Genomic DNA, 26,076 nt, shown 5'->3' with positions numbered 1-26,076 from the left:
ATTTATTTATTTCATTTATTTATTTATCCAATACACAATACATATAGAAGAGAATAGACATGTAGTAATATATATAAAGAAAAGGGTAGAAGAAAAGATATAAAAATAGAGAAGATATATGAAAGGAAGAAAAGATATATGAGATAAAGGAGACACAATTGGACAGGGGACGAAAGGCACACTGGTGCACTTATGTACACCCCTTACTGACCTCTTAGGAGCCTGGAGAGGTCAATCGTGGATAGTCTAACGGAAAATGTTGGGGGTTAGGGCTTTGCTCTACCGCAGTTTTTCAACCTCAGCTCCTTCGAGATGGGTGGACTTCAACTCCCAGAATATCCCAATTAAGAGGCTCTAAGCCAGGGGTCTCCAACCTTGGCAACTTTTAAGACTTGTGGACTTCAACTCCCAGAATTCCTCAGCCAGCAAAGGTGGCTGAGTGGACTTCAACTCGCATTATTCAAAGTTCTTTTCTGAGGAGAATTCCTCAGCAAAGCTGGCTGAGGAATTCTGGGAGTTGAAGTCCACAAGTCTTAAAAGTTGCCAAGGTTGGAGACCCCTGCTCCAAGCCTAAAGTTTTCAAAGTACAGTATAGTGTACCCCAAGCAGCTTTTTATTCTAAATCCTTCCCTTCTGCTACTGGCACCTAAGTAAGAGCGCGTAGATTTTGGCTAATGCGTTTGAACAATAACAATTGCCCCGCCCCTTGGGCGCTCGCTGGCGCTCTTTCTCCGCCTCCTGACGAAAGCGTGACGTAGAGATTCCCCTCCGCCTCAAATTCTAGTCTGCCCAGGCCGGCTCCCCGCAGCTGGCGCGTGGATTGGTGCGCGCGAGCGCGCGAGACGATGTTTGTGCCTTTGCGGTGGCTCCGCGAATCTCCCCGCCACTTGCTGGTGTGCGAGAGAAGCCACGTGCAGCACGCGCGGTCCCGACATGTGGCGCACGTGCGGGAGCACGCTTTCAATTGCCGGGTGAGTGCGTGGAGGAGGGGAGGGTGGAAGGACCGCCCGTCTGAGGGCTGTTCAGGAGGGAAGAGAAACTATCTTTTTTTCCCCGAAGGGGCAAAGCGCTACTTTACCAATGTTAATCAGTGGCCCTCCATCCCCTCTGCGGGTTCAACGGGAAGCAAGATTACCTGTTTCTTTTAAAAGGAGGCATCTCCCGTTAGCCGGCCTCACAAAAACACACTTGGACCGAAAGGTGCTTTTTCAAGAGGCAACAGAAACCCTAACTTTCTGGTTGGTTTGGTTTTATTTCTTGGAAGACGTTTCGCTTCTGAGCTAAGGAAGCTTCTTGGATGAGAAGTGAAACGTCTTCAAAGAAAACCTAGAAAGTCCAGTGGCCTCTTGAAAAAAACACTTGGGACACCCATGACAGCATTGGGTTACTACCTAGATAGGGGTGGGGAGACAGCGTTCTGGTAGCAAAAATGGGGCTGCGTGCACAGCTGTGGGTTGCCAGCGCACATGTGTCGGAGCGGGATTTGGCTTATGCGCATGCAGCAAAATCTCGCGAGAGGATGTGCAGTCGCGTGAGATTTTGGCAATTTTTGGTGGTTTTCTGCCTCCGTGCATGTGCGGAATAATAAAAAAAAGATGAAATATCATGTGCCCGTGTGTCTTCTCGCAAGATTTGCTTCCTGCACATACGCATAAGCCAAATCTCACCCAGAGCTGCACACGCATCAACACCAGTAGCGGAGGTAAGTTGCAACCCCTGTCTGAACATGACCTGGATGTATGAGAATCTCTATAGACTCCATAGACAAAACCACTTAGATTTTCAGGATGGTTGAGAGATGTAGCAAATGTGTGGTAGATAGAGATCTATCTATTTATGTGTGTGCGTGTGTCCAGTCACACTTGATCAATAAAAAATTCCATTTATCAGTTCATATGCCTCCTTAATTCCTTAGGAAACTGCAGGTGGCTTACATAAGGGGATTTTAAAAATGTGAAATGATAAATAGACAAGATGTTCAGTTAAATTAGTAACACGGTTGTTAAGTGAATCTGGCTTCTCCCTTGGCTTTGTTTGGTGCGTCCTGTGATCCAAGAACACTGCAGCCGCCAAGCATTATGGGGATGCTGCAATAGTCATAACTGTAAAAAAATGGTCATAAATCACTTTTTTCAGTGCCATTGTAACTTTGAACGGTCATTAAATAAATTGTCATAAGTCAAAGATTTAACTGTATCCACTGTTGTTAGCGGATAATATACTTCAAAATTTTATATATATGTTTATTGTTTTGTCAAGTACATATTGGTGGTATACAGAGATATAATATTTGTTTTCGTAGCTTTTCACGGGTACAGGTATGATGGTCTTGGTATATTCGGGTTTCTTCCCGTGTAGAATTTGGACATTTCTGGCGACGTTTCGATGAGGTCCAGTGTTCGCCTTAGAACAAGGACAGAAACACCAGCCTGAAGATGATGAGTGGGACCTCATCAAAACATCGCCAGAAATTTCCAAATCCTACACGGGAAGAAACCCGAATATACCAAGACCGTCAGATATAATATTATTTATATACATGATACTAGTAAAAGAGAAACATTAGGGCAGGGGACAGAAGGCAACGGTGGTGTATTTATGCACGCCCCTTACTGACTTCTTAGGAATCGGGAGAGGTCAACAGTGAATAATCTAAGGGTAAAATTTTGGGAGTTAGGTGATGATACTACAGAGTCTGGTAGTGAATTTCATGCATCAGCTACTAAAGTTGTATTTCCTACAGTCAGGTTTAGAGCGGTTTACTTTAAGTTTGCATCTGTTGTGTGCTCGTGCATTGCTGTGGTTGAAGCTGAAGTAGTCATTGACAGGAAAGACCTTGTAGCAGATGATTTTATGGGCTATGCTTAGGCCATGTTTAAGGGGATGTAGTTCTAAGCTTTTTAAACCTAGGATTGTAAGTCTAGTTGTATAGGGCAGCGTTTCCCAACCGGTGTGCCGCGAGACACGGGCAGGTGTGCCGCAAAGCTCCTAGGGAAGCTCCAGCTGGGCGGGGTGCTGCCGGTGCCTCGGACCTGGAGCTCCCACTCGCAGCTGTCCCCCGGGTCCTGCTTCCAGCACAAACCTGCTGGGCCCCAAAGAAGGAAGGCAGGAAAAAGGAGAGCTTAATTCTTCCGCGTAAGGAGCTGGGTGTTGGAGTTTGGGGTGGGGAGTGATGAAAGTGCGGAGGCCGGCTCCGCGGCTGCCCCCACCCCCAGTGCCTCCGCTCCCCTCGCGCCCCTGGCTTCTCGCCGCTGACGCCCGCCCGATCTGCCCCTTTCTCCAGCTCCTCCCGCAGTGGTGGCTGCAACGGCGGCGAGCACTCGGAGAAAACCTTCGCACAGCGGAGGTCGGAGAAGGTTCTTTGGAACGTCGGGGGTGCATGCGTGCGCGCGCCCTATCCCCCAGCCCGCCTACCCGGAAAAAGCTTTGCCGGCCTCCGCAGAGAAGAAAGGAAGAGAGAGAACAAGAGAGAGAAAGAAAGGAAGAGAGAGAAAGAGATAGCAAGAGAGACAGAATGAGAGAGAGAAGAGAAAGAAAGAGACAGCAAGAGGGGGGAAGGAGGAAGAGAGAAAGAGCAAAAGAGAGAGGAAGGAAGGAAGGAAGGAAGGAAGGAAGAGATAGCAAGAGAGACAGAATGAGAGAGAGAAAGAAAGAAAGAAAGAGACAGCAAGAGGGGGGAAGGAGGAAGAGAGAAAGCAAAAGAGAGGAAGGAAGAAAGAAAGAGATAGCAAGAGAGACAGAATGAGAGAGAGGAAGGAAGAAAGAGACAGCAAGAGGGGGGAAGGAGGGAGAGAGAAAGAGAGCAAAGAGAGAGGAAGGAAGGGAGAGAGAAAGAGACAGCAAGAGAGACAGAATGAGAGAGAGAGAAAGAGAAAGAAAGAAAGAGACAGCAAGAGGGGGGAAGGAGGGAGAGAGAAAGAGCAAAAGAGAGAGGAAGGAAGGAAGAGAGAGAGAGAGAGAAAGAAAGAGATAGCAAGAGAGACAGAATGAGAGAGAGAAAGAAAGGAAAGAAAGAAAGAGACAGCATAGGGGGGAAGGAGGGAGAGAGAAAGAGCAAAAGAGAGAGGAAGGAAGGGAGAAAGAAAGGGATGGGGAGAGAGAGAGAAAGAGGGAGGGAGAGAAAGAGGGAGGGAGAGAGAAATAGAGCGAAAGGGAGGAAGAGAGATTTTTTTGTCCAAACTTTTTTGCGCCCCACCCCCACCCCCCGCTCAATGTTCCCCAGGATTTTGAAAATGTGAATACAGTAATGTGCCGCGGCTCAAAAAAGGTTGGGAAACACTGGTATAGGGTATTGTTACGAGTGGAGGAGTGGAGCGCTCTTTTTGATGATAATGAAAAGGAAGGGAGACTAGTATAGGTGTATTTCAAGCTATTTTGCTCTCATCAGCTAGCCATATCCGTACCGGGATTTGAGCCTGGGTGGTCTGCCTGTAAGGCAGTAACTTTAACATTCAACGGAAAACACACACACACATATATATATACATATACTTATATATTTCGCAAATCACTTATCAGCAAAAATAGGTAAATACATGCATACATACATACATACACATAAAAAACATTTTTGCTGATAATGAAAAGGAAGGAAGAGTACTATAGATCTATTTCAGGCTTATTTGCCTTCATCAGGTAGCCACACCTGTACTGGGATTTGAACCTGGGGCTCTGCCTTGTAACGCATATACAGTGAACCCTCGATCATCGCGAGGGTTCCGTTCCAGGACCCCACGCGATGATCGATTTTTAGCGAAGTAGCGGTGCGGAAGTAAAAACACCATCTGCGCTTGCGCAGATGGTGTTTTTGCTTCCACTGCCGCCCGCCCTTCGCCCGCCCACCCCGTTGCTCGCGCCCGCCCACCCCATTGCTCACGCTGTTGCTGGGGCCGCTTCCCAGCTGGGGAGCCGAGCTAGGGAGTCCCGACCGCCCCGCGCGTTGCTGGGGAAAGCGCGCGCGCTTGGGGAATCCCTAGCTCCGCTCCCCAGCTGGGGAGCCGAGCTAGGGAGTCCGGACCGCGCGCGCGTTGCTGGGGAAAGCGCGCGCGCTTGGGGAATCCCTAGCTCCGCTCCCCAGCTGGGGAGCCGAGCTAGGGATTCCCCAAGCGCGCGCGCTTTCCCCAGCAACGCGTGCGCGGTCCGGACTCCCTAGCTCGGCTCCCCAGCTGGGGAGCGAGCTGCGATGTCCCCAAGCGCGCGGGCACCGCCCGCCCGCCCACGCTGTTGCTGGGGCCGCTTCCCAGCTGGGGAGCCGAGCTAGGGAGTCCGGACCGCGCGCGCGTTGCTGGGGAAAGCGCGCGCGCTTGGGGAATCCCTAGCTCCGCTCCCCAGCTGGGAAGCGGAGCTAGGGATTCCCCAAGCGCGCGCGCTTTCCCCAGCAACACGCGCGCGGTCCGGACTCCCTAGCTCGGCTCCCCAGCTGGGGAGCGAGCTGCGATGTCCCCAAGCGCGCGGGCACCGCCCGCCCGCCCACGCTGTTGCTGGGGCCGCTTCCCAGCTGGGGAGCCGAGCTAGGGAGTCCGGACCGCGCGCGCGTTGCTGGGGAAAGCGCGCGCGCTTGGGGAATCCCTAGCTCCGCTCCCCAGCTGGGAAGCGGAGCTAGGGATTCCCCAAGCGCGCGCGCTTTCCCCAGCAACACGCGCGCGGTCCGGACTCCCTAGCTCGGCTCCCCAGCTGGGGAGCGAGCTGCGATGTCCCCAAGCGCGCGGGCACCGCCCGCCCGCCCACGCTGTTGCTGGGGCCGCTTCCCAGCTGGGGAGCCGAGCTGGGGTGTCCCCGCGCGTGCCGCCCGCCCGCCCACGCCGTTGCTCGCGCCGCCGCTGGGGTCTTACGGGGGCAAGAGGGGGAAGACCCAGGGAAGCCTCTGCCCGGCGGGGAAACTCCACCATCTACGCATGCGTGGAAGGGCACGCATGCGTAGATGGTGGAGTTTACTTCCGGGTTGAAAACTCGCGAAATAGCCCTTTCGCGATCCTTGAGGACGCGAAACTCGAGGGTTCACTGTATACGTTCGGGTTTTTTCCCGTGTAATGTGAGTGTTTTTTCAATGTTTCAGTGAGATCACACTTGCCATCCTCAGGCTGAAGTCTGGCAGCCTGAAGCCAAAGATTTCAGCCTGAGTATGACAAGTGTGACCTCGCCGAAACGTTGCAAAAACACTCACAATATTACAGTGGGGGAAAAACCCGAGGACACAAAAATTTACATACAGATACTCATGAAAATATACAAATGAATATGTGTGTGTGTATAACATTTTTGCTGATAATGAAAATGATATAGATCTATACTAGTCTCCCTTCATTTTCATTATCAGCAAAAATATGTTACTGCTCAAAAAAAATAAAGGGAACACTCAAATAACACATCCTAGATCTGAATGAAATATTCCCATTGAATACTTTGTTCTGTACAAAGTTCAATGTGTACAACAGCATGTAAAATTGATTGTCAATCAGTGTTGCTTCCTAAGTGGACAGTTTGATTTCACAGAAGTTTGATTTACTTGGAGTTATATTGTGTTGTTTAAGTGTTCCCTTTATATATATATTTTGAGCAGTGTAGTTTGTAGGCGATAAAAAAATAACTGTCTAGACAGTTTTTGGAGGGACTGAGAGGCAAAAAGGAAGCACTGTGCTTCCTCCCATATTTGGGTATACCAGGGTGATTCGACAGAAGAAAAAATAATAATTAACAAATGATTTATTTATTTATTTTATTTATTTATTGGATTTGTATGCCGCCCCTCTCCGCAGACATTTATTTTAAATCCTGTGGTGCTATGTATTATATAAAGAAATGTTAGACAATTGCAAAAAATGGAACAGTAGAACCAATTCTGTAGGGTCTGGTGGTTAAGGCACCGGGCTAGAAAGCAGGAGGCCAAGTTGAAATGCTGGCATAACTTTGAAAAACAGCTGTGTGACTTTGATCCAGTCACTCTTTCCCAGCCCAATTCATCTCTGAAGAAAATAGGAGGGGAAAAGTGTGTTGGATATGCTTGCTGCCTTGAATTATTTGTAAAAATAATAAACAAATAAATTTTCAGAGGATGTCCAAGACCACACTGTATTTTTGTGCAATCTCTGCACCCTTCCCAAATTGCATGAGAACGAAGCATGCTTTCAAGAATAGTTGTGGGATTTTGATGAACACACATGTGATAGGTTCACCATCACTGTCCAATGAGATACTTACATAATGTGTCTTATTTATATATCTCTGTTCCACAATGCATCTAAATGAGCTTACAATAAAAACAGCCTTAATAAAAACACATTTAAATAATATAAAACACTGCTTATTAAAAAATAAAACATTCATTTAAAAATTGTGATAGGCTATACTGACACTTTCCAATATTCATACCAGGAAGAACCAGTTTAAAGAGGCTTTTGGTACCCTCTAAACCAAATAAAAGAACAATAAATAAATAAAATATTATAGTACCCTGTAGTAACAATATGATTTAGTATCGCTACCAACAGGAAGAAGTATCTTAAATTTTATCGCCCCCTCTTTAATTTTATGGTGCTGCTTGTTGCAGCTATATTTATTAACACGAGTTTCTTTGTGCGTGTTGAAAGTACCTGTCTGCTTATGCATTGTGATTTATGTATATTTAAGTACGTGGGAGTATTTTCTTACAACTAGCTGGAGTAGTATCTTAATATGCCACATCCAAGTATATTAGTTATTCATTATTTGGTTGGCTTAGCTGTTCAATATTGCATTGAGTTTTGAATAAAGAATCAAAACACTGTAGTATAAGAAGCATTTCAAGAAATTTGAGACCGTACAAGAACAAAAAGGCATTTATGTATTCATTAAAACTATCTACCAGGGGATTTATGTAGACCAGACATTTGCTAAGTCATTATATTGCAATTACTTTAAATATATATTTCTTTTTATTTTACTTTCAGTAAAGTACAGTAATAACAGTTTAACTAAACCATCTACTATCTATATTTGATATTCGGTCTTTCATATGTTTACAATCTATTCAGATCACTTTCATTTCTCAAAAGTTTACAGGATCTGATTGTGATACTTTAAATATTCCCGCTTTTGCATAATGTCAGAGAGCAAGATATTAAATACTCTTGAATCCTTTCTTCCCAATATAGAAGAGCAAAAGAGCAGATTATCTCCGGGACCGCCTTCTGCCGCACGAATCCCAGCGACCAGTTAGGTCCCACAGAGTGGGTCTTCTCCAGGTCCCGTCAACTAAACAATGTCGCTTGGCGGGATCCAGGGGAAGAGCCTTCTCTGTGGCGGCCCCGGCCCTCTGGAACCAACTCCCCCCCCCCAGAGATTAGAATTGCCCCCACCCTCCTTGCCTTTCGTAAGCTTCTTAAAACCCACCTCTGCCGCCAGGCATGGGGGAACTGAGATACTCTTTCCCCCTAGGCCTTTACAATTTTATGCATGATATGTCTGTATGTATGTTTGGTTTTATAATGAGGGTTTTTTAACTGTTTCAATATTGGATTGTTATATGCTGTTTTTATTACTGTTGTTAGCCACCCCGAGTCTACGGAGAGGGGCGGCATACAAATCCAATAAATAAATAAAAGGGAGATGTGTCTTCCTTCTCAAAATCTCATAGCAATTGGTTAGATGCCATCCACTGTGCTTCAGTTTGCCACAGTACTCTGCTGTTATTTGTAGAATGAAATTAAATGTTAATAACCTGCCTAGAGAACTCTTATCATCATGGAGTCTATATATTTCATTTCATTTTCACCATTCCAGCTATCTAGTTCTTGTTTCATGTAACAATATGAAATTAATTAAAAATGTGTGCCTTCGGAAGGTATTGAGAGTGCTGAACACTTCAATTTGTAAGAAAGAGATTAATAGAGCCATTGTTCTGGAAATCAATGAAACCTAGAGCAATGGAGCTATAAAACAGAAGTGAATTAATCTGGCCTGCTTAAAATGTCTAAAAGAGAAAAAGCATTATAGAAATTATCCCAATACCCTCCTTTCTGACGGGTATCAACATTCTAGTAAAGGCATGAGGAGAAGCCTGTTCAAAGGAGTGTTTGTTGCAAAAATTCTTCACATGCCAGGAGCCCAGTGACTGAAAACATTAAATTCCATTCAGCTGGATAATTTAGACATTACAGGAGATCTAAGTTAGTCTTTGGTAGCCAGAAATTAGAAGTAGTGTGATAACAGTTTCTAATTTTTTAAATTAAAAATCATAAACTTCTGTAAGCTATGCATGGCTTCCATTTAAGTATACTTATTTTGTTTTATTATAAAAGATAAAATACAAAACAGAAAAGCAAACAAAACAAAAATACAACAGCAACAAAAAAGAAAAAAGATCGGTGTACAAAAAAGGAGAAAAGGTGACCCAAATACCAAATAAATTTAACATTAAGCATCTAGAATCCTGCTGGATGCTAAAAATAAGAAAACTATAAATTACCTTCCCATTTTAAATATTATATTATATAAAAAGAACTGTCAACAGGTTAAGCTAACTCTTACACTGATCTTCAAATTCTTCTGTTAACTATCTATTATTGTATTTAATTAAGTAGAAATCAACAGTGGGTTGTTCCTGGTTTGGCCCAATTCAGCTCCGCCCACCCACCCGGGACGCTTCTGCACATGTGCAGAAGCATTGCACATGAGAACCAGTGGTAATGGGATTGCTCTGGCAATCTCACACTACTTACTAGAGCTTACAAAACTTTTGCCAGACCCATCCTCGAATACAGCTCATCTGTTTGGAACCCATATCGCATCTCAGACATTAACACCCTTGAAAATGTCCAAAGATACTTCACCAGAAGAGCCCTTCACTCCTCCACTTGAAACAGAATACCCTACGAGACTAGACTTTCAATCCTGGGCCTAGAAAGTTTAGAACTAAGATGCCTTAAACAAGATCTAAGTATTGCCCACAAGATCATATGCTGCAACGTCCTGCCTGTCGGCGACTACTTCAGCTTCAACCACAACAAGAGCACACAACTCTTCCCCTGTCCTATTGCTCTCCTCTATCTCCTATACCTTTCTTCTATTCCTATATCTCTTCTTCTATTCTTTCATTGATATACAGTGATCCCTCGATTTTCGCGATCTCGATCTTCGCGAAACGCTATATTGCGATTTTTCAAAAAAATATTAATTAAAAATATTTTCCCACCCGATGACGTCACTCTCTTCCTTTCTCATCTTTCTTTCTCTCTCTCTTTCTCTATCTTGCTTCTTCCTCTCTCACACTCTCTTCCTCCCTTTCTCATCTCTTTCTTTCCTTCTCTCTCTTTCTCTATCTCTCCCCCTCTTGCTCTCGAGCGGCGGGCGGGCGGGCAGCAGCGAGGAGCCGAAGATTGGGGTTTCCCCTTTGCGTGGGCGGCGGGGAAGACCCAGGGAAGGTTCCTTCGGCCGCCCAGCAGCTGATCTGCTTGGCAGCGCTGCAGCAGCGAGGAGCCGAAGATGGGGTTTCCCCTTTGCGTGGGCGGCGGGGAAACCCCGATCTTCGGCTCCTCGCTGCTGCGGCGCTGCCGAGCAGATCAGCTGCTGGGCGGCGGAAGGAACCTTCCCTGGGTCTTCCCAGGTGCGGAAGTAAAAACACCATCTGCGCATGCGCGGCCATGGAAAACAGGGTGCACATGCGCAGATGGTGTTTTTACTTCTGCACCACTATATTGCGAAAAATCGATTATCGCGAGGGGTCTTGGAACGGAACCCTCGCGATAATCGAGGGATCACTGTATTCTATTCCTATATCTTCTTTTCTATTATTTCTTAGATATATTTTACTATGAGTATCTCCTCTATAACCTTCATCATGTATTTTACTATGTGTACATCAGGGGTCGACAAAGTTGTTCAGAATCTAGGAGCCAGCCAAAAAATTTAGGAGCCAGAATTTTTTTTAAGCAAACTTGGTTTTTTGCCGAGTCTCCACCTGACATCGCTTTCACCCCCTCTGTCTCCTCCTTCCTCTCTCATCTCTTTCCTTCCTCTCCCTCCCTTTCTCTCTTTCCTTTCTCTCCCTTTCTGTCTATCCTTTCTATCTCTCACCCCTTCTCCCTCTTTCATTCCCTTTCTCTCCCTCCCTTTCTCTCTCATTCCTTTCTCTCCCTCTTTCCTTCCTATCTCTCTTTCTTTTTCTCCCTCCTTCATATCTTCTTTCTCTCCCCCTTCCTCCCTCTTTCCTTTCTCCCCCTCCCTTTCTCTTCCTTTTTCTCTATCCTTTCTACTTCTTACTCTTTCTTTCTCTCCCTCCTTCATTCAATTTTCTCTCCCTCCCTTTCTCTCCCTTTCTCTCTCTTTCCTTTCTCTCCCTCCCTTTCTCTTCCTTTTTCTCTATCCTTTCTACTTCTTGCTCTTTCTTTCTCTCCCTCCTTCATTCAATTTTCTCTCCCCCCCTTCCTCCCTCTTTCCTTTCTCCCCCTCCCTTTCTCTTCCTTTTTCTCTATCCTTTCTGCTTCTTACTCTTTCTTTCTCTCCCTCCTTCATTCAATTTTCTCTCCCCCCCTTCCTCCCTCTTTCCTTTCTCCCCCTCCCTTTCTCTTCCTTTTTCTCTATCCTTTCTGCTTCTTACGCTTTCTTTCTCTCCCTCCTTCATTCAATTTTCTCTCCCTCCCTTACTCTCTCTTTCCTTTCTCTCCCTCCCTTGTTCTCCCCTGGGGCTGCCTGTGCCTGCCCTGCACCACCCAACACGGACGGACAGCCCCCGGTCGTCGGTTCGTCGCCCCCCACCCCCCCACGGAGGGAGATCAGGCTGGCGAGGGCGGTAGAACTACGTCACCAGCCACTGGAGGGAGATCGGGCTGGCGGGGGCGGCGAATCCACCTCCCCAGCCGCGCGGAGGGAAATCCGGTAGGCGGGCGGGTGGCCGCGGCTCCCTGCGCGCCCCTGGAAAAGCGTACAGGGAACGGTGCCCGGGGCCGCTTTAGCCGCCCCCCCTCCCCCCGCCATCTCCCCGCGACTGCCTGTGCCGCTGCAGCCGCGGCCCCCCCCCCCCCGCTCCCACCGCCAGTGCCCTCCCGCCGGGCAACCAAAGGACACTTGCCGATGACGACAGGGAACCTTCAGCTGGGCGGGCGCTGCCGTGCCGGTGCCTCCGACCTCCCGGTTCCTGCTCGATGCCGCGGTTTCTGGCGCTCTCCTGCTGGGCCCCAAAGAAGGAAGGCGGGAAAAAGGCGCGAAGAATGGAGGTCTCCTTCCTGCCTGCCTTCTTTGGGACCCAGCAGGAGAGCGCCAGAAACCGCGGCATCGGGCAGGAGCGGAGAGGTCAGAGGCACCGCAGCGCCCTTCTAGGCGCCAGACAACATTTTCTAGGCGCCACTGGCGACCAGGCGCCTGGGTTTGTCGAACCTTGGTGTACATAGATATATACCCACTAAAACCCTTATTGTGTATTGGACAAATAAAATAAATAATAAATAAATAAATAAACCCACTACTGGTCTCTTTGCCTGTGTCCATTATCTCTGATCAAAGCAGTTAATTTCACCATCTCTGCTAATTCAGCCAATTTTAAAACCCATTTCTTCAACAAAGTTGGCTATGCATCATTTCATCAGAGACGTGGGGTAATTAAACTGATGTTGGATTCTCAAAGGAGATGCTGTGGAGGACGGGAAGGCACTTATAATGTTTGTAAACTGTCTTGAGATTACTTGATCTACAAGCAATGCATAAACATTTAAAGCAATATTTTGTATGAGTGAGATGGGCATCTACCATAGGCAGAAAATACCAATGACATATAGTGGACTTGGATTCAAGAAATGGCCTGTTATACAGTGGACTTGCTATTCGGTATTGCTATTTTGTTCTATGGCATTATTTTATTTTGATGTTTTGCAAGAGGCTATGTAAAAACGTATGTTTCAGTCCATTTTATCAATGAATAGAAGACCTGATTTGTGTCCCAAATGTTCTTTTGATAGGTGTCCTTTTTGATACCCGATTGTGGAATAGTTCCACAAGCCCTGAAAAATGTGATTGCTGATATTGGGGAATATTACTTTGTAAAGAATTTATTTCTTCACGAGCTAGTGACCCAAGAATTCATTAACACATTTGTGAAAAAAGGTAAGTGAGAATTGACTTCAATAACTGAGTACGAAAGTAGCTTTGTTCTCTTTCCTGAGCTCCCACCCCACAGAATACATGCCATCAATCCTGCTCCTAGATTTATAGTTGGTAATAAATGATTATGACCTCAGAGTATGTTATAATATAGCATTTAGGATTTTAGACTTATATACCGCTTCACAGTGCTTTACAGCCCTCTAAGAAAGTAAGCATATTTCCCCCAACAATCTGGGTCCTCATGTTACCGACCTTGGAAGGATGGAAGGCTGAGTCAACCTTGAACCTACTGAGATTCGATCTACCAAACTGCTGGCAGCCGGTGATCAACAGAAGTAGCTTGTAGTACTGCACTCTAACCACTGCGCCACCGAGGCTCAGTGTTTCATTCTTCTTCCGTTTTAGGATGGAGAATTCTGTAAATTTCCAAATTCAAATTTGCTGAAATTGAAAATCCACAGCGATGGACATAACTACATTAAACCCCATTTAATAATATCTTTTTTATTTGCAGCATTCCCTCGTGTGCAGGTTAAGTAGCTAACCTACTGCACTGCATGAAAATCTTAAGTCTCACATTTCCTTTTGCCTTTCAAAAGCAATAACCTTTTGTGACATTATTAGAAGTAGCAATTGCATCCCCGTATTGCTTCTCAAGAATGACTCTAGAGGGAAGTATCTTCCCTGGCCTAGCTATTGCTGCAGTAGTGTTGGAAGGGAAGATATAGCAACTACTCATAAAACTGTTCAAATAATAGCCTTCCAGGGAACCCTTTTGGTGAGAAATAAATCAGCTTCTTCCTCTTAATAGTGGTTCTGTGTTATATTTCCAGTAAAGTGTGACTTTATTTTTTTAAAAACCATCCAAACCTTGTGTGTATTTTAGGTTCATGTTATGCTCTTACATACAATACAAGAATTGACCAAGACAATACTGCTGCTTTGCTACCAACAGGTATGAATTCAGATTCAGATATAAGAGATGTTATAATAGCTACGGAATGTTAGTTATTTAGCTCAGTGGGATTAAGCAACAATTGCTAAAAATGAGGGAAGATCACAGCGTACATGTGAATCATTCGGCCAATTATTGTGTTTACATGACTCAAAATTAAGCACGGACATATACATCTCCCCAAGTCTTTATACATAGTCTGGAATTACACTTTTAACCATTTATTTTGAAGTGGAAGGATTGCAAAAATCAATACTTACAAATATGTATTCTGTAAGTTAATTGCACTTTGCACACCTTTCTGCATGCAATAAAACTTTCCAGTGGAGTAAACAAGCCACTGCTGAAAATGCATATTGTTAGCTTTTGCTTAGTTGCATTGTTCTTTATCATCTAGAACAGTGTTTCCCAACCTTGGCAACTTGAAGATATTTGGACTTCAACTCCCAGAATTCCCCAGCCAGCGAATGCTGGCTGGGGAATTCCAGGAGTTGAAGTCCAGATATCTTCAAGTTGCCAAGGTTGGGAAACACTGATCTAGAAAATGGCTTTATATGAAATTGCTGAGCTTGCTTCCCTAAACTTTAAAGACTGGGGCAGAGGGAGAACAGCAATTTTATGCCTTTTGAGAAATTAAACAATTTATTGTTTATAAATTAAGCAATTGTTTAGAGCAAGAAATAAATTCAGCTATTTGAATTCTCTTGAAAAACGAGTTTAATATCAATGGAACTAAATGCAAAGATGAAGCAAAGGTTTAAAAATGTGGTCATGAATTTGATCTAGAAGATATAATTTATGAGGATAAATTAACACAGTTGATGTTTTTACCCCTTTGTGTAATTGTATATGGTGTGTTTTTAAGATGAAGTATATTTCGTTGCTAATTTTTGTTGTCAAAACGTGTGCCAATGAAATAGGTTATAACTTATTCTGAATTATAAGGGTTTTGCTTGTTATAGGCAAATTGATTTTGTCAGTAGACAAAGATACTTATGAAGAGCTTGGACTGCAAGGCCATCCTTCTTTGTATTCTGGTAAAAAGCCAATGAGATACAGTAAGTATTCATCGTTCATAGATAATATCCATACCTTTTGTTCTGTCGGGCTCTCTGGTAGACTCCTCCCAAAAATTCACAGGTACAAATTTCAGACACACACAAGTTTGAAAATTCAAAACAATGTTCTTTATAATGAAAATTCACTTAAACCAAGCCCTCTTTTGGTATAGCAAAGAGCACTTGTCTCCAAACAAACTGGTAATTTATACAAGTCCCTTATCAGTTCTGTGATACTTAGCTTGCAGCTGTGAGGCAATTCACAGTCCTTCTTTCACAAAGTGAAACACACTTTGCTCTGGTTTAGTTTCAAAGCAGGGAAAAATCAGCACACAAAAAGTCCAAGTCAGTAAAGCAGTCATGAAACACAACAAACGATCAGATAATCCTCCACAATGGCCAAACCCACAGGCTGCTATTTATAGCAGCCTCATTAATTACCACAGATAATTACACCCAACTACAGGTGGCCTCATTTTCTTTGATAATAATCTCTCAGTTGTTGTTGCATATGCATCGCTCTCTGCATGCGTGGCTGTATCATTAACTCTTGTTCTGAATCCAAGGAGGAGCTAGATAATTGATCTCCTTCTGAGCTGTCTGCCACACTCTCCTCCTCCCTGTCACTCATGTCTTCTTGGTCAGAGGAGCCTTCATCATCAGATTCCACCGGGGGGGGGGGCAAAACAGGCCTGCAGCATGTGGATGTCTCCCCCACATCCACAGTCCTTGGGGCAGGAGCTGGGCCAGAGCTAACCACAACACCTTTCTGGTTCTTAAATACATTCATGATGAGACTTCAGTTGAGTTCAGTTTGTGCCACCTGTGTAAGAAAATGTGGTTGACCTGATCCAATAATAGAGTATCCTTCACAGAAATATTTCACAGTAAATAGTTGGAATAGCTGAAGATGTGTGATTTTTTTTTGGGAAGTGCAGGTATATGTTTCCATCTGGGGGATGTAGATACTGGAAATAGAGCTGAGGTGGGGTCAATATTACAGTCCAATTACCATATTTTTTTGGAATATAAGACACACCGTTTCTCCCCCTAAACGACAGTGGAATTGTCGGGATGTCTTATACACCGAATGCAACCATTATTGGCCTTCTGAAGCCCTTGCCCCAGCGCCCCATTTTTTCAAAAAATGGGCCTGTATTTCACAAAAATGGGATGCGCAGAGGGTTTGAGAGGCCTGCAAAGTGCTCCTGGGGCCTTGAGGAAGCCATAAACCCACCCTTGTTTTGTGAAAAACGGGCCCATTTTTGCAAAAAAATTGGGTGGAGATGGTTTGAGAAGTTTGCAGAGTGCTCCTGGGGACAAAAACTAATACACCAGTGCATCTTATAGTCCGAAAAATATGGTATACTGCCTTTCACATATTTTTATTTAAAAAATTAACATTTTTTTAATGCTTATATAAAGAAGGGGAGGGAGAGAAAGAGAAACAATCTTTTTAATTACCCAAATAACATGTAAACGATTAACACTTGTTCTTTTTGCTTTAATAGTTATTACAGTGGACTTGATGGATACAGCTTTCACTCCAGAAAATAAAAAATATAAGAGAGTAATTTGGGCCCTGAAGGAAAAAAAGCCTCTTGAGTTTGATTTCTTACTAACTTGGCAACCCACAGGTAATAGAATTACGAAAATTAATTAGTCTTACTTTTGATATTTTTATGACTATTTTTAGATACCTATACAGTATATCCGTGATGGCGAACATGTGGTACGCGTGCTACAAATGGCACATGGAGCCATATCTGAGGACACGCTAGGAGTTGTCCTATGTCATCTCCAGCATGCATGTGTGCGCTGGCCAGCTGATTTTTGGCCATCCAGAAGGTGGGGGAGGCCATTTTCGCCCTCCCCAGGCTTCAGAAAAGCATCAGGTGAAAAACAGGCCTAATGGGCATACTGGAAATTTGGAAACTAATTTCCAGTAGGCCCATTGAGCCTGTTTTTTGTCATCCAGAGTCTGGAGGCTTCAGAGTGGAGTACGTGCATTTTGTGGGGAAGGTTTGAGGGTTGTGTGCGCGCATGCGTGGGTGGGAGGCCATTGTATTATGGATGTGGGCACGCACATGCTTGCTAATGCTCATACGCACACCCTTTTAGCACCCGAGCAAAAAAAGGTTCTCCACCCCTGTAGTATATACTGTATATGAAAAACAAGATGTAATATGAGAATGAAATACAGTGGTACCTCTACTTAAGAACGCCTCTACTTAAGAACTTTTCTAGATAAGAACCGGGTGTTCAAGATTTTTTTGCCTCTACTTAAGAACCATTTTCTACTTAAGAACCCGAGCCTGGAAAAATTTCCCAGGAAATTTGAAAGCGGCACGAAGGCCCAGACAATTTCTTGCCATTCCCCCTTTAATCCCGGCCATCTTGGGCTTTTCTGGGCTGCAAAAGGAGCCTTTCGGTGGTGCTTAAGGAGGCTTCTGCAGCCCAGAGCGAATGGAAGGAGGTGCGTGCTACTCCTTGCCGCCTCAGAATCCCTTTTTTTTTAAAGCCTTAAAGTTTGGGAGTTTTTTTATTCCCCTCACCTCACCTTCTTCCTTCGGCAGCGACTGTCCTCCTCTTCTTCCTCCTCCTCCCACCCAAATTCCGAGCTTTTATTTCTTTCCTAATGGGTTTGCACGCATTACAGTGTTTCCTCGATTTCCGTGGGGGATGCATTCCGAGACCGCCTGCGAAAGTCGAATTTCCGTGAAGTAGAGATGCAGAAGTAAATACACCATTTTTGGCTATGGACAATATCACAAGCCATCCCTTAACACTTTAAACCCCTAAATTACCATTTCTCATTCCCTTAACAACCATTTACTCACCATTATTACTGGTACTCACCATTGAATAAGACACTTAGTGATCCTGATATTTATAAACATAATTATTTATTAACAGTAATTATTTTTTTTGTTATTTATTTGCAAAAATTATTAGTTTGGCGATGACATATGATGTCATCGGGTGGGGAAAACCGTAGTATAGGAAAAAAACAAGTATTTTAAAATATTTTTTGAAAAACCGTGGTATAGGCTATTAGCGAAGTTCGAACCCGTGAAAATCGAGGGAACACTGTATTTGCTTTTAAATTGATTCCTATGGGAAAAATTGCTTCTACTTAAGAACTTTTCTACTTAAGAACCAGGCCACGGAACGAATTAAGTTCTACTGTTTATACAATCCGGGAATAATGATTTTAGGTCTGAATGTAAGATTCTTTTGAATTAAGGTCAGTTGTAAGTATCTTGATGGACTCATGCAGATAATTTTTTTGGAAATAACGCGGTGCCATTGTACCACTGAAGGTTTTTCTTCCAACTTGCTAGTTTAGCCTATTTCCCTGGGGATTTCCTAGTGATCTCCTATTCTATCCTTGTTAGTTTTGTGAGGTCACCTAAGATCATCTTATTGTGGAATTATTTCAGATAAAACAGAATGTTTCTTAATGATTTAAAGTACAACAGTAGGTTTGAATGTGAGATTAAATGCAACATAATAGTACATTAAAACCATCGTTTAATGGACCATTTGATGGGAAAGTTTATTTGTTATTCCCAAATGTCTGTTAATTTAAAATATTCTCAATAATTGTTAAGTTATTTAAATTCAGGCAAGATGGCTTAGAGAGGTCATTCTCTGAGAACTGAATCTTTGGTTTCTCAAAGGAAAATGGAGCTTAGCAACATGAAACAGTTTGAGGCCATAAGCTTTGGGCATTGCATAGATGTGGTTGCAAGGAGATTTCATTTCAATGCAGCTCTTCAGTAGGTTAGATCTTTTTTCATGCTCCATGACAGGAACTGGAATGCTTTAAATCAGGATGCTAATTTTTGTGGCAGCGATTATCCATCTTTCAATGTAGGATGATGTTTCTTTTCTTAAGGATCAGAAGAAGCAAGTTTGATGTCCTATTTTTCTAAAAAGGAAATACGGACTCATCGGCCAAAAGTAACTTTTAGCACATTAAGAAATGTGCAGTGTCCAGTTCTAAAGAGTGACCAATTGCATGGCGAGCCAGATGCAGCATGCAGCGCACAAGAATTGTTTGCGTGGCTTGGGGCCATTTTTGCTCACGTCGGCTTGTAAGTATGTTTTCATTTATTTATTAGCAAATCAAAAATCAAATTATGAAACCATCATTCAGCCTGAAATAATAGGGAAGTTTTAGTGACATTTAGAAGAGGAAAATTATATAGGGATGTGTTTTTGTTATGGAACTTTGTCCTTCTCTTGGAGGCCAGCGAGGTATCAACTTCATTTGCTTACTGTTTGAAGTCCTAACTGTTTACTCTCTTGTCACAGTATCTATATAATCTGGCTGCTTTTTTGTCCTTTAAGCCCCAGTGTGATATTGTCTGTTTTAAATTTTACTTGTTTATTTTATGGATTTTAACTTGCCACAAGTTCCTCTGGATAGTGAGTAAGTCACAAATGTTTATGGATGAGTGAATCCCAGTGGACTTTTATTAGCAAGAGGTTTTACTTACGTATTCATTTATTCAATTTATGTGGGCAGGCATGCAATTTGTATCTCATCCACTCATGCATACTCTGGCTGGGTAAGTTCTATGCCCCCAAACGTTGTGCAAGACAAATTTCATACAACAAAGGAGTCTTTTTGGGAAGGGGAAATGAACTCCCTCCAGAACCAAACCCACTCCTCTGCAAGTAATCAAAGGACAGATTTATGCAACTGCAAAATAACAAATGAATGCTCCAAACAGGTTTTATTTCTCAGTTAATTCAGAATAACCATTGGTAGGGAAAAGAATGATGTGTGATATAGCTGGTGAACAAAAAACATTTAAAAACTCACAAAGGGCAGACATATAGAAGAGTTCATCATTGCCAAAGATCAAATAGCAATAGCACTTAGACTTACAGTATATACCACTTCATTGTGCTTTACAGCCCTCTTTAAGGGGTTTACAGAGCCAGCATATTGTCCCCAACAATCTGAATTTTTATTTTACCTACCCTGGAAGGATAGAAGGCTGAGTCAACTTGAGCCGCTGAAAATCTTAGCAGAATTAGCCTGCAATATTGCGTTCTAACCACTGCACCACCATGGCTCAAATTAATATCCACTTAGCTTTAGAGAATAAGCACCCTAATACAATCAGTTTAGCTATAATAATCACAAGGAAATTCATCAAATGAAGTAAACCCCCCCCAAAAAAATTGCATTTCAAATCATTAGAAACTCACGGGCTTCCTCTATTATATAAAAGTCTAGACAATCAATAGATGACATTAGATCAGTGATGGCGAACCTATGGCATGGGTGCCACAGGTGGCACGCGGAGTTCTATCTGCTGGCCTGCCAGCCGTTACCCTAGGTCAGCTGCAACATGCCTGTGTGTGCCGGCCAACTGATTTTTTGCTCACACAGAGGCTCTGGGAGGGTATTTTTGGCTTTCAGAGAGCCTCTGGGGAGATGGGGGATGGTATTTTTACACTCCCCTGGCTCCAGGGAAGTCTTTGGAGCCTGGGGAGGGCAAAACATGAGCTTGCTAGGACAACCAGAAGTTGCGAAACAGGCCATTTTCGGCCTTTATATGGTCTCTGTTGGCTGGGGGAAGCTGTTTTTGCCCTCCCCAGGCATTGAATTATGGGTGTAGGCATGCATGTGCGATAGAGCGCACACATGCTCTTTCGGCACCCGAGGAAAACAAGGTTCGCCATCACTGCATTAGATTATACATGCAGAAGGCATTGTTCAATTATATTTGCAAATATCAGTTCAAAATGCAGATTTTTGTTGCTCCCTTTTAGCATTCGGCTGTGTCAAATGCCACTTTGCATTAATATTCTGTCTTCATCTTATCTTTTTATTTTTCTGACATTCATCAATGCTTCTTCTGTCCCTTTCTCACCAGTACATCACATTTCATTGCAATGTTGTCTGCGTTCATTAGTTGCTTGTGTGCATTTCATTTTTTTCTTTTATTAAAAAAAGCTCACAACCAAATAAAATGACATTATAACAGATAATATGATTGCAAAAAAACACTAAGAAAAAGTATAGAAAATGTATAAAAACAGTAGCATAAAATAACAGGAGCAATCAAATAGAGGAAAGTAATACAGAAGGGCAATAGAGAACTACTTAAATTCTGTACAAAACCCTTAACACCTGTTGGTTTTATTTGCTTGCTTTTTCATTGAGTGCCTGCCATATCTAGATAATTAATGAGTGAAACTCTGCTATAAAGCTTCAAAACATGAAAAAAGCAATTAGCCCTGAGTGGATGTTAAATACCTACTATAAGTTCTAAGCAGACCATTTATTTGCCATGTTCAACTGTTACTGTTTATCTTATATATCTTCTATTTGCAGAGAAAATACATCCTCTAGTTTTTTATCAACCTGCGTATGTCCTCAGCCAAGCACATTGGCCGAACAAGTTTTGATGTGTACAATAACTGGCTTTATACCTTCAGAAAAGATCATTCATTTATTGGAACAAATATGGTAAGCAGTGACTTTGAATATTAGCATCTAGATTTGCGCAAATTAAGGCTGCTGCCTAAACTTTCTATAGAACATAGCCATATTTTTGGCATACCGTATTTTTCGGACTATAAGATGCACCAGAATATGTACCTTAGTATTTTGGGAGGAAAATAAAAAGAAAAAAATTGCCTACCGGCATCCATCTGACTAGCATCCTTAGCAAAGAGCTTGGGACAGGAATATTAGCCTTGCAAGGCTCCGTTTCAGAGGCTGATTTTTCAGCATTGCAAAGTTCCATATGAGAGGTTATTTTTTCAGCCTTGCAAAGCTCATTTGAGAGGTTGTTTTCAGTGTTGCAAAGCTCCATTTGAGAGGTTGTTTTTTCAGTGTTGCAAAGCTCCATTTGAGAAGTTGTTTTCAACTTTGCAAAACTCCGCTTGAGCCTCCGAAAGCTCCATTTGAGAGACTGAGCAGGGCTACATTCGGTGTATAAGATGCACCCAGATTTTCACCCTCTTTTAGGAGAGAAAAAGGTGCATCTTATATTCAGTGAAGGGCTACCAAAATTTTTACTACCACACTCTGGATGTGGCTTATGCAGGATGTCCTGCATTTTCTTTCAACATTCATGCAAATTAGGTGCTCTGGAGGGGAGCTCCATTTTTGCTACCCCACTAAGTTTCCCCCCATCCAGGCAGCAGCCCATCCCTGCTTATACTCTGAAAAATACAGTAATTTTTAAAAAAATTAGGTTTCTTTTGTGCCTGCAAGGCAGCATTTCTATTCTACATTAATTTTTTTTACTGCGGTGACAGTAACTTTTATTTCAGTTTTCCGCCAGTAACTTTTATTTCAGTTTTCCGCAATGTTGCAAATATTATCATTTGAACAATTCATTTAAATATAAGGGCAGCAAGGAAGTTCTTTCCCTGGAAGAGCATTTGAATTGAAATTAAATAAAAGAAAATGGAATAATTAAACACAGTGAGAAGTAATTTTTGCCACGGGAAAAAAACTACATTTGGATATCACAAAGGTGCTTTTTCAAGACACAACTGGGACTTTCTTGCTTTTCTTTGAAGATGTTCCACTTCTCATCCAAGAAGCGTCTTCAACTCTGAGCTGAAAAAGTTTGGGTGAGAAATAAAACGTCTTCAAATAAAAACCAGAAAGTCCAGTTGCCTCTTGGAATAGGGGGTTCACTAGTACAAAATATAGTAGGTTAAAAAAACCATGGTCATACAAGTATGTTTGTGTGCATATTTGTATTAGATAATTATATATGGAATTGTAATTATTGTAGCAGCATTATTTTTCAATTGTATTTTTTCCTTTATTTTTAGGCACGATATAGCTTTTTAGTAATGAAAGTATCTTTATGTTTTGTTCCTCTTTTATGTTATAATAAAAGAAAAAATTAAAATAACATTTGAACAACAACATATACAAAGTCTTGTAGTTTCCCAAGGCTTTAATGAGTATAGATTGTGCATTCCTGATGCAGAATATCAGAAATGAGAAAGCTTATTTTCAGGTTTCCTTTATACATGAGGATGTTCTTTCATACAGTAACTCTTTTTTGCTCACTAAAAGTTTATTCATTTATTTATTTAATTTGACTTCTATAACGCCCAATCCCAAAGGACTCAGGGCGGCTTACAATAACAATATAAATACAACAGCAATAAAAAGAAGTCAAATATACTATCTAAAACTCTAAAACACTGATTAATGACTCTGGGTTTGAACAGGATTTTTTAAAATGAATATTTCTGGCGACGTTTCGACGAGGTCCCACTCGTCATCTTCAGGCTGGTGTTTCTGTCCTTGTTCTCGCAGTGTTCGCCTGCGAACAAGGACAGAAACACCAGCCTGAAGATGACGAGTGGGACCTCGTCGAAACGTCGCCAGAAATTTCCAAATCCTACACGGGAAGAAACCTGAATATACCAAGACCGGGATTTGATCTGGTGGACTCTGCCTTGTAAGGCAGAGAATTAGCAGTTGAGCTATCAGACCTGATCCCTTCCAGCTCTGTACCAGGGAGGGGCTATATGTTTTTTTTTAATGTCGGATCACCCTGGTATATTGAAGGAACGTCACAGCTCCTTTTTGCCTCTAGGCCCAACCCTCTAGGCCCAATGAATATATATATATATATGTCACAGGTTTGTTTGTTTTTTGCTGAATTTGAAAATTAAGGGAGACTAGGATAGATCTATTTCGGCCTTAGTTTGGCCTCATCAGCTAGCCATACCCACTGGGACTTGAACCTGCAACCTTTGCCTCGTAAGGCAGAGAATTATCCTCTAGGCTACAGTATCCAATCCCTTCAGCTATATATATATGCCGCCTCTCTCTAAAGACTCAGGGCAGCTTACAACACATAAAACACAGTAAATAATAATGTCATTACTACCACAAAAACTCCCCACTTTAAACTTTGAGACAAAATGGAAGACCCAAATTGGGTTGTCGGCTTACAAGCAAACAATTACAAATTGCTCCATTACCTCAAATGGAAATACCCCAATTACCCCCTAGGAGAACTATAATATCCACTGTTTCACATGTTGGCTTGCCCTCTGTGTTAAAAAAAACCCCTCTAATGATACGTGATTATCACAAAAACCCACTAGTCTTAAATAGAAACAACTAATTTTTCACATTGTACCCCATGCCACATTTTTGACTGCAGTGATATTATACACATTGATGCCATCATCTTGCAATCCTAGTACATGGGAAGAGAATTAGGTTCCTTTCTGAATAGTTATGATTTTTATATTTCGTGTACTTTATTCATGACATTATTCCATCTTTCCCAACAGTTCCTATTTTGAAGATCCAAAGCTGGCTCAATGGGTATCATTGACTGTACATGGCTTTGCTGACAGCCCTGTTTCCTGGAGAGAAAATGAACATGGCTTTCTAAAAGGAGGAGAGAATTTGTACAACTTCATAGTTTTTAGGAATCTAAGCTACTGGCTTCAAATGGCAGTAGGAGCCTATGACAACTGTCCATAAATAATTGCCTTGAGAAACTTCTAGGTAGTAACTGTAAATAAACATTTTAATGAAAATATTTACCCTTTGGAAGGGTGTGGGACAATTTATTAGCTTCCCGACTTAAAAAGTGACTAAAACAGAGGGAAGTAATGTTGATCTGGAAGACTCTGCCTGAATGTAAATAAGAATTATGAGGATTATTCTTTTAATCAGTTTAGTTAAGCATGAATTCACAGGTACTGTATACATTTTTCAAAATAAGATAAATTATTCTTGAACTCATAGCAGGTCTTTACAGCTATATCTTTTAGTGGAATAAAATAATAAAAATTTTACTGTTTTGAAGAAGCAAAGAAAATCCTTACCTTTACCTTTGTAACTTTAATTATTAACTGATGTACTTTGTGCAGATTAGTAGCTGTTTCAAATTTGTGGAATGGGTTGACCTTTGTATTAATTTTCAGAGTTTCAAGTAAGTATTTAGGGTGGACAGCAGTACCTAGGGAGAAGTTAGAGACACGTATCTTTGGAAGAAGGACTCATTCTCCACTTGCACTGCTTCGGAGAGTCCAACATGGGTTAATCTTCAGCCTAGCTGGAAGGGACTGAGTTAAAAATTAGCATAATTTACTGGTCCAACCCCCATGCTGCCCTTCCCGGGTCAGTCTAAAAAACTCAGTCATAGTGTAGGGACACATGAGTTTTTCCTCCTAGGACTCTTAGAGTCTAGGAGTGGTTTTAATTGTTTTTTAATTGTTTTTAATTGTATATTTATCTGAATTTAACTGTTTTGATTAATAAAATGTGCTTAATGATTTTTCTCCTTTCTGTTTCTATTCCAGAATCATGGAGCAGCTCACCTTGAGGTGATTGGGCCCCTGCTCTGTGGAGTATTGCCCTAAATCGTCTTCCCCAGGTCGGAGCCTCTTCCCTGCGTGGGTACAGCTCCCAAGACTGGGTGTTACCGGTGATGGAGGTCCCTGGCCTGCGCGGCCATACCGTCCTTTGGAGCGGTTTTTTTGGACTCAGCAGGAGGAGATTCAAATCTCCCGCCACAAACCGCCATCGGCAGAGGTCCCCGGCCTGCGCGGCCATACCTCAGGGCAAGGCGTTTTTCTACCAAGTTGGGCCAGGGCGAGCAGGAATTTGAATTTCCCGCCCAAAAACGCCGCCCGGGATCGGAATTAATCCGACGATTCCCTTTTGCCGCCTGAGACAGCTACGTAAGGGAATGGCCATTAGAAGATGGCGTGGCACACAGGGGGCCGCCATTTTGGAGCAGCCGATTTCCGGCTTAATGCCTAGAGAGGCAGAAAAGAGACCGGATTTCCTGTTACACAGGAAAAGAACAGCGGTGGCCATTTTTCGCTCGGTAATACTTGTTATAACAAAAGAAAAAGTTCTTTTCTCTACCCTTGCGTTGTGGAGGCTTGGAATTAATTCCCCAATGGCTGATCTTCCACAGCAGGGGACAGCAGAGCCCTCAGCTGCAAAAGCCAAGGAGAAGA

At 42.8% G+C, this 26,076-nt stretch overlaps 1 protein-coding gene across 1 annotated transcript; it reads left to right on the top strand.

Annotated features, from left to right (window-relative positions):
- The first annotated feature begins 740 nt into the window (after positions 1–740).
- Positions 741–24,926, top strand: RPP40 (ribonuclease P/MRP subunit p40). Its single transcript, XM_070747188.1, has 8 exons — positions 741–971; positions 12,927–13,071; positions 13,958–14,026; positions 14,989–15,084; positions 16,596–16,721; positions 18,986–19,184; positions 21,443–21,577; positions 24,391–24,926. Exons 1-8 carry the CDS (start codon positions 846–848, stop codon positions 24,584–24,586), a joined length of 1,092 nt encoding a protein of 363 aa, XP_070603289.1. The 5' UTR covers positions 741–845; the 3' UTR covers positions 24,587–24,926.
- Positions 24,927–26,076: the final 1,150 nt, after the last annotated feature.

The sequence above is a fragment of the Erythrolamprus reginae genome, chromosome 3, assembly GCF_031021105.1.
Source record: "Erythrolamprus reginae isolate rEryReg1 chromosome 3, rEryReg1.hap1, whole genome shotgun sequence".
Taxonomy (NCBI): Eukaryota; Metazoa; Chordata; class Lepidosauria; order Squamata; family Dipsadidae; genus Erythrolamprus; species Erythrolamprus reginae.
This window is presented reverse-complemented; position numbering and strand designations above follow the sequence as displayed.

What these genes read in the sequence shown, in the direction of transcription:
- RPP40 (XM_070747188.1), top strand. Translation starts at nt 846, where the DNA reads ATGTTTGTGCCTTTGCGGTGGCTCCGCGAATCTCCCCGCCACTTGCTG. An exon ending in AGCACGCTTTCAATTGCCGG is followed by an intron (nt 972 to 12,926) that starts GTGAGTGCGTGG and finishes TTCTTTTGATAG; the next exon opens with GTGTCCTTTTTGATACCCGA. An exon ending in ATTTTTGCTCACGTCGGCTT is followed by an intron (nt 19,185 to 21,442) that starts GTAAGTATGTTT and finishes TTCTATTTGCAG; the next exon opens with AGAAAATACATCCTCTAGTT.